We start from the raw sequence: 8,941 nt of genomic DNA on the forward strand, positions 1-8,941 counted from the left end.
CTCATCACCAAATTCTTATCTGGCCCTGCAGTGGGGAGTGTGGCATGGACCATCATGGGGTCCTGGCTTGTTCATGAGAACCGGCTCTTAAACGTGGCTCGGATGCTCCTTCCTTCCTAGGAGAATCCAGCTCTGTGAGCCACTCTCCTCTTGTTCCTCCATTCGTGGGGATGGAGAGGGGTAGCACACACCACGCTGGGAGGGAAGACCCCGAGAGGCTCCCACTAACTCAGGGGCAGCTGATCACGTCATTGCTTTTACGTGAAAAGACTAGAGAGTTGAGCAGAGCTAAACAGAAGATTATACAAATTAACCCTAATTCGGAGAACTAAATGACTGGATCTTCCACTTCTAGGCCTTCACACTGAAAAAGGGAGAGAGAGAAGAGGCACCTGGGTGGCTTAGTTGACCAAGCATCTGCCTTGGGCTCAGGTCATGATCCTGGGGTCCTGGGATCGAGTCCCACGTCTGGCTCCCAGCTTGATGGGGAGTCTGCTTCTCCCTCTGCCTCTACCCTCCTGCCCCCTGCTCATTCTCTCTCTCTCTCAAATAAATAAATAAAATCTTTAAAAAAAATGAAGAAGATAAAAAGTATCTTACTTTGGGATTCAAGTCAAAGAAAGTGTAGTATTTAAATCGTAACAGCAGCTGCTCATCCTCCTGGATGCCTTGCTCCATAAGGGAACGTGAGGAGTCCAGCCAACTGGAAAAGAGTAGGTTGAGTTTTAATAGTTAATCAATTTTACACACACCTATTATAGCATTACCTAATATGTTTCTATACATATTTACATTTATATACATGTATTTACATTTATATACACATAGATGTAGATATACACATACGTGTGTGTGTATTTCCCTGAACAATGTCCGAGTAAGTAATATAACCAAAAATCTGTAAGGGAGAGGACTTGATAATTATCTTACATCTGCATTTTATTTTATAGCTTTTAATAACTTTCCAAGTGTTTTTTGTATGTATATTTTGTTTACACTGATACTTTAAAGTAACCCAGTGAAGAAGCCAAGGCAGTTCCTATTTTCTCAGTGTTATGGGTGGGAAAATAGAGTCTTAGTGACATTAAGTGCTATGTTCAAGGTCATGTGCCTTGTCATGGAGCCAGAATGGAAATCTCTACTTGCTGACTTCGTGCACTGCTTCTCCTCTGTCTGGTCTGACTCAACACTGGGTCTATCTTATTGGCTAGAACTTTCTATAACAATGTAAATATTCTGTATTGCCCTGACAGACTGCCCACTAGTCACATGTGGCTAGTGAAGATTTAAGTGTAGCTAGTGCCACACTTTAATTTTAATTAAATTCAAAGTGAAATGTAAATATCCACCTGTGGCTAGTGACTCCTGTCTGGATGGCACAGTTCTAGAGCTGAAAAATAAATACTGGATCATGGTAAGGTGTGGAGAGGTGGAGAATAAAAGTGAGCAACAGAATGAGACGGGGATGAATGCCATCCAGTCCCATGGAATGAAGATAGCCTGAATGTCCACCCCTACCAGGTCTGGGGGGGTAAATAAGGATGACTGAGATACAGTCTCTGGTGTAGTGGGGGTGTGAGGTCCAGTGGGGGAGAGTGAGCCTCATAACAGAGGAACGTGGTGACAGAGAAGCGAAATGGAGCCATGTCCTTACCCTGCGTTAAGCCTGGCTTTGTCAACCAGACACCGAGGCTGGTACATATCTGCCAGTGCTTCTGGTGACTGGGGGGGTTGGCTCAATGCCAGGATGCTGCAGTTTTGTTCCGCCAAAGGGCTGTCGCTGAACCAAGTCATGGTGGAGGATGCGGGTGTTCCACTGATGGGGTCGTACGTGGGAGTCATGGTTTTACTGTATAAGCCAGGACTGACTGCAAGGCAAAGGGAAGCATGCACTATGATACGAGGTTCAGGGGGAAGGGTCTTTAGAAAAATAGGTGCTGACATTGCTTATACCCAAATGGATTTTGAATTTAAATGTTTGTACCACTTTAGGTCCTGAAAAGGCAGAGAACTCATAGTCCATAAAAACGCCTAAAACCAACCCAGGCAAATGTTGGGGACTCTCTCTTTGTCAGTTCAAAATTCTATTTCAGCAGTGAGTTTTGGCACCATCAGAGAACAGAAGGTCCCCCAAAAGAGCATGTACAGGCTTTATTTTTGGGCAAATCCTTTAGGCAAATAACAGTACCTGCCAATTTTAAGAATCCAGCTAGTTGATGGTTTATAAATCATATGGGCTGTGTAAGGAAAGTGCAAAAAATGTTTTTATTCTTTGCATTGGGATATACTATGCAAGAAGACCTTTATTGCAAGCAAGGTAGAGATTGATTTATGTCTATGTAAAAAGACAAGGATAGTGTCTTTCCAGAATTTTTACCTGCCCACTTGTTAGATGCCCAATGCAAAATTTAAACCGAATTCAGGAAAGAGTCACATGAAGATAGAATCAGGAAGAGAAAAGTATTATTTGAGTGATCCAACTAATCTCTTTTCCCCCAGATTCACAGCCAATTCCCCTAAAGTTTTGCATTCATCAACAACATAATATACACAGTGAAACCAATAATGTATATAGTGTGTAGAGCACGTCTTCATCTCAGGGTCATGAGTTCAAGCTCCACACTGGGTGTAGAGCTCACTTAAAAAAGTAGCGAGCCACAAAACAAAACTTATTGAAAATATTCTGTGAGCTCTAAGATTAATTGCATATCCTTTCTTCATCACAGGAATCCTGAAATTTTAGTCCTTCTTTGGGGGCAAGGGAGGGGAGGGATGGGAAGACGAGGGAAAGAGGAGCAGAGGGCGGGAAATGTCTTGGGATTTAAGAAATCTTTGGATTTAAGAATGAAACACAACAATAAAACAGCTGTCACGAATCATACCCGGTGGACCTGAAGTCGTTGGAGAACCCTCCAGGTTCAAAATATCTTCAATTATGGGCTCCCTGTTACTTTTGTCTTTTTTTTTCTTCTTTTTAAAATAGTCACCAGATGGCTTTAACAAGGAAAGTTCTTCTGATCTTCTGATATCTAACAAACAAATAAATATAAAGAAAAATGAAAAACTATCAAAAAGGAAAAAGGGGGCTGCCTGGCTGGCTCAGTTGGAGGGGAAGGTGACTCCTGACCTCAGAACTGTGAGTTCAAGCCCCACGATGGGCATCGAGATTACTAAAAAGAAATAAAATAAAACTTAAAAAAAAAAAGTAAAATAAAAATTCCTTCTAAGACTCAGAGTCATGCTGGGCATCTGAAATCATTTCTCAGGAAATTCCTGAGAAGTCAATGGAACTGAATTACACCTCTTTGGAAGAAACAGAAGGGGACCAGAGACTCCTAAAACAGGTGCAGGCACGTGTGTGTGTGGGGCGAGGGGAATGTCCAAGAGTGGAGGGAGATTTATTCTAATAAAAGTCCTAGTTGTTTTTTAGTGTATTATGAAAATATTTCAAAGATAACCAAAGCAAAAGGAATAGTATAATAGCCGCCTCGTGTTTTCATCAGCCAGCTTCAACCACCATCAGCACTTGGCTGTTCTTGCATTATCTGTTCACTACTAATTTTTCCCTCCTTCTCTTTTGTCTCTTTTTTCAGTGTTTTTTTTTTTTTTTTTTTCTAAAATAACAACCAAGAACTCCCCTTTTTCTTTATAGAACATAGATCCTGAAAGCCTTTCTCTTACACTGTGCCCGATCACTAATTTCATCCCTTTGGCAGGAAGCCCGGGTGCCCTGCGCATCTCTTCCCCGCCCTCACCACTTCCGCGCGCTCTGACGCAACTTCCGGTGGGTGCTAAGACAAGCGTCTCTGCGCCACAGAGATGCCATAGTCTGCATACGAGTGCAGAGGCCACATAGAGGCCACATGAGTTCAGAGAATTAACATTCCCCGAGGGCAGCCCTCAATGACTGATGGGAGTGGTATATTAACCCTCCCGGTCCCTCACCCCTTGGACAGGCCAGCTCTGAGGCATGTTACATGGTCTCCCAGGAGCCCCCAGCTGCCCCAAATGCGACTGGGTTGGTGACACTCTCTTATGGATGGCATTCTCTTTCCAGCCTTACCTCCTTACCCCCAACCAGTGTCTTCTGGAATCACCTTCCCCCCTCTCACCCAAATAAATGTTTGTCCTTGAATTCTTGTCTCAGGGTCTGCTTCTGGAGCACTCAAACCAAGAGGATTCCCAGTTTTCTCCATTAGTCAAATATATTTATAATTGCCATTGCCAATCAGAATACCTGATGACCATTAACCACACTGAGCTGCTATGTGATTCCAAGTAAAAGCCAGGGAATGTGCAGGTTAGAATCTGAAAGCAGCTTTCCTGGAGGCGGATGCACCCATTCTATAGGTCCTGCCATTTTGCAGTTTAAACACTGCTTGGTGCTGAGGCTGAGGCTAGCAGTTCAGCTTCATCATCTTCCCCTGTAACCAAGGATGCTTGATGGTCAGGTTGCAACCCATACCTGTGCCCATTCCAAATGCATAATTTATAGAGGAGACCAGGAGATGAATCAGAATTTCCAGTAGGAGCATTAGAAACAAAACAACCAAACCAAACCAAACCTGTATCTCTAAGCCCAAGATTTGCATCTTGCCTTTTCTTTGTGAGAACACCCATCATATTGCTAAATATTATTTAGCTTCAGTTGAACAGATACAAAAGACAATAATCAGAAATGCCAGGTTGAGCCCTTTAGAATGACTATGAAGATATATTCTGGAAAAGAGAAGAATGTCTGACTTCTTCTCTTTTCCAGATCTATATATGTTGCAACCTCAAGTTTTTGGCCCCAGCCACAATGTGTCTTTCTCGTCTACTGTGGACTGGGCTTTATTTTATCATTTCCTTTGTTTTCCAATCCTCATTGGAATATTGCTGGAAACAGCACGCCCTGGTGCTCGCCATTTTCCCACCATGTACCAGAGGCACTGCTGTGAAATGGAAGGCTCTGAAATGGAAGGTTCCGTTCACTTGTTCACTTAATAGTTAATGAGCAGCAAACGTGTGCCCATATGCTAGGTGTTAGGAACTCGGGCATGCTCAAGTAATGGTTTCTGTCTTCACCCTATTTAATACCATAGCAGTCCCTACTGCCCAACATTGGAACTCCCAATCCTGCATATACTGTTAGAGCTTTTCTTTTTTTCTCTACCAAATAACTCCTTTTAACATCTTATTTTTAAATTACTTTTACATTCATTCTTTCTTGTCTCTTCATCTTAGCATGTCAGCTCAATAAGGGAAGGGGTTTGGTACTGTTTTTATTGTTCACCAATCCCTAGCACTCACCACAATGCCTGCCTAATCAGGATATATTTGTTGAAGGAATGAATGAATGAGCAGTTTATAGTTTAATGGGGAAGAGAGATCACTCACTCATATATCGTAAATACTGTATTCAAATGCCAAATCTTAGCCTTAGAACCAAAGAATGCACCTATACACTTTAAAAAAATATTAAACAAGAAAACAAGAAAAATATTAAACAAGAAAATATTAAACAAGGACGTAGGGTTCACTTCCATTATAGAAGTTCCCCAAATACATGGTTTGGGCAGTGTTGTCCCTAAAGACTGTTAAAACTGTAAGGATTAGTTTTCAATCCATAATGAAGTATAACTTCCTGCTTTACATAAATTCCACAGATAATTTTTGTGGATAGACTATTTGCTGTAGTGAAGTGTTAGTAAAGCAATTAAGACACTGAAACACCATTATCTCAAAAACAATAAAGATACATCAGCTCTATGGTGATGATGATTGAATGGAACTTCCTTGTTTGCCTTAAAAATAATGATGATATTAGCACAGCTTAAAAGAATTATTATTTTTTTTTTTTGTGGGGGGATAATCTTAATGGGTCTGTTTCTTCTGCTTACAGATCTCTTTTGAAATAGTGTTAAGCTTTGTGGAAATGAATCTGATTTCTCCAATAATGTTCCATTTGGTTCAACTCCACTTGCACGGCAAAGGTCCCCAGAAAAAACTTGAAAAGTATGCTTCCTAGTAAAGGAAGTGTTCTGTAAAGCCAACTGCTTGTAGGCAGAAAGCACACATAATTTCTCTGTCCTCCTTCACCAACAGTCCAAAGGGCACAGGGCCCCTCTAGGGTACTCACTCAGGATTTTGCAGATATCACTGACAGCTTTAAAAACCACAGCTGAGAAGCTGACTCGCAACCTCACTGTCTTCGCGTTTGGCAGGCGGAGGCGAAGCATTTTGTGCTGAGGGGTGAAGAGAAGCTTTGCGTCTGCCTGGACCCCACATTTGTCCAGAGTCCAGTGCGTTTTCAGAAGCCAGCAATGTTTCTGTTCCCACCAGAGGGCAAAGTCTGACCAGTCTTGGGCTACGTCTGCAAAAATGGAAAATACCATGAAGTGAAATGAGAGAGAACTCTAGAGTCCGTTTCATTGTATTCGAGAGCTGAAACCTACAAATGGTCTTCAGCTCCCCATCTCCTTTTACAACCAGAGGCTCAAACAAGCCTTGGACTGTCTTCAAAGTCTCTAAGGTGGGGCAGGTAGAAAACAGAGACTGAACCTTATCCTGATTACATGTGAACACAGTGAAAGGAACAGAAACATACATTTTGTTCTTGATAAAAAAGCTGGAGTTCTTTTCCCTAAAGTCCTTTAGGGGCATGGTCCTTTCTGGGAAAGCCAGGAGTTTTCGACTTCAACCAAGATTATTTCCCTACTAGAAATGAATCCTTACATCACTGCTCCGCAGAGGAACCACTATCTCCCAAAATCTGCACACAAGGACTATAAAGCCGACATTCCCCACCCCCATAATGTCCAGCTCTCTTAGCGCCGCCACCAGATTCCCAGTTTCCGAAGTGTCTACACTGAGATCAGCTGAGTATTTTCTCTCTCTCAATGTCAGCATCAGTGTGGACTCTTTCCCCTCCTTCAATGCTGACATCAAAGTTGAATCTTCTTCCTTTGTCAATGTTGGAACCAACAGTCCATCCTTTATTTGTTTTTTAAAACATGTTTCTCTTTCTCTCATTCTCTCACTTTGTTAGAAAACTTTTCTTTCAGTGCTGTTGGTAGAAGTATAGATTCTGTAACTATTTTAGAAAGTCCTGTTGTGCAGTAATTCCTCTCTGAGCTATACCCCAATGAAAATGCCTCTATCTACTCACCAAAGACCCTGAAAATGGAAACAACCCAAATGCCCACCAATAGGTAAATGGATAAATTGTGGCCTAATCACATGATGCAATATCACACAGCAATGAGAGTAAACGAACCAAACTATATGCAACAATATGGGTAAATCTCACAGATATAACGTTAAGTGAAAGAAAGCAGACGCATAAAAGTATGTTCTACGTGAGTGCACCTATATACAGTTTAAAAACAAGTAAAATTATTCCCATGGTGTTAGAAGTCAGGATAGTGGTTTCCCTTCGTGGGGCAGTGACTGGGGGAGGGGGGTGTCTGATGTGGTACTTGGGTGGAGGAAGTCAGTAATATTCTATTTCTTGATCTGCGTGGATACTACATGACTGAAATTTCATTGAACAGTACACTGAATGATAAGTGCACTTTTCTCTGTACGTATTATACTTAAATGAAGACTTACTTAAAAAAAAATCTCCAACTCATTAGTGTAAATGAAAAGTCAGCATCTGGACAACTTTGGATAGAAGGTAAAAACAAATAAGAGAAAAGAAAAACACTGTTAAGTTTTAGGTCGATCATGTTGATTCCTGATGTGAAGACTGACACTTAAGACTTCTCTTCCTTTGTTTAAACAGGGAGAGTAGCAAATGGTGGATATGTATTAGAAGATACATTAGCACTGAGCAGACTTTCTCACTGAGCAACCAAACTTTAACAAAGAGAATCAACACAGTCATCTAAAGTCATGCTACCTAAAGTCACCTCAGATGCCACCAGTGGGATGAGCCTGTGGGGACATGGTTTCATACCCACCGGAGAGCTTTAGTTTGCCACCAGACTCAACTTTTTATGAGGGTGGCTGAAGGGTTCCATTTATGGCTTTTGCAGGATCCTCTATTCTTCTTCTTCCTGTGGGAAGGAGCTTGTTCTCTGATTGGTAAGATAAATAAGTAGAAAAACTTAGACGATCAGACGACCTAGATCAGCCATTGACTGTTGATGCAAGAGAGAGGGTTTCAAATATAGGGAAACCATAAAGAAACAATAACTTACTGATCTGTTCTACTAACTTGAGCATCACCCCCCCAACATGCAGGTCTCCAGACACTCTCAGTGTGACCTCTTTCTGCTCCTCCTCGTTTGGATGGTCAACTCTGACGATGAGCTCCCAAGAAGCAGACGCAAAGTCGCTGGATGAGAGCATCGTGGCAAATGCAGGCGTCTGCCACAGAAAAAGGAGGACACGGATCAGAATGTGAGAAGGATGCTGGAGCTTGTCAGTAGACCCTGCAGGGCAAAACTTTTTCTCATGTTAGCCTCTTCTTCAGAAACTCGGCAGTGTGTCCAGTGCTCCATATTTAATTCAACATCTTTTTTAGTTTAATGTTATTTATTTATTTGACACAGAGAGAGAGGTCACAAGTAGACAGAGCAGCAGACAGAGAGAGAGGGGGAAGGAGGCTCCCTGTTGAGCAGGGAGGCGATTGTGGGACTCGATTCCAAGACCCTGAGACCATGACCCTGAGACCATGACCTGAGCCAAAGGCAGAGGCTTAACCCACTGAGCCACCCAGGCACCCCTCCTCCGATAAATACTGATGACATCTTCTGCTATGAAAATTCAAAAAATGGGAATATAGGAAAATAGTTTCTATTTCAGTCATATACTATGTAGTTTTACCTTAAATGTATATAAAGATAAAGGTCATTAAAATTATTGTCATGTATTTGACTTATTTGAGCTACCAATTTATGGTATATAAAAGTTAATAAATTAAGTGCATCAATTAAAATTTTGGACATAGCTC

General features: G+C 41.7%; 1 protein-coding gene across 1 annotated transcript in view; it reads right to left on the bottom strand.

Moving 5' to 3' along the window:
• FERMT1 (fermitin family member 1) overlaps positions 1 to 8,353 on the bottom strand; it is a 31,515-nt gene extending 23,162 nt beyond the window's left edge. Inside the window, exons 1-5 of the mRNA XM_032859159.1 lie at positions 8,187 to 8,353; positions 6,122 to 6,355; positions 2,883 to 3,029; positions 1,655 to 1,868; positions 601 to 703 (exon numbers count right to left, since the gene is read on the bottom strand). Coding sequence (XP_032715050.1) covers positions 601 to 703; positions 1,655 to 1,868; positions 2,883 to 3,029; positions 6,122 to 6,355; positions 8,187 to 8,337 — 849 coding nt within the window. The 5' untranslated portion in view covers positions 8,338 to 8,353. The remainder of the gene's footprint in view (positions 1 to 600; positions 704 to 1,654; positions 1,869 to 2,882; positions 3,030 to 6,121; positions 6,356 to 8,186) is intronic.
• Positions 8,354 to 8,941: the final 588 nt, after the last annotated feature.

Source organism: Lontra canadensis, unplaced genomic scaffold (genome assembly GCF_010015895.1).
Source record: "Lontra canadensis isolate GAN:19392208 unplaced genomic scaffold, GSC_riverotter_1.0 scaffold16, whole genome shotgun sequence".
Lineage (NCBI taxonomy): Eukaryota > Metazoa > Chordata > Mammalia > Carnivora > Mustelidae > Lontra > Lontra canadensis.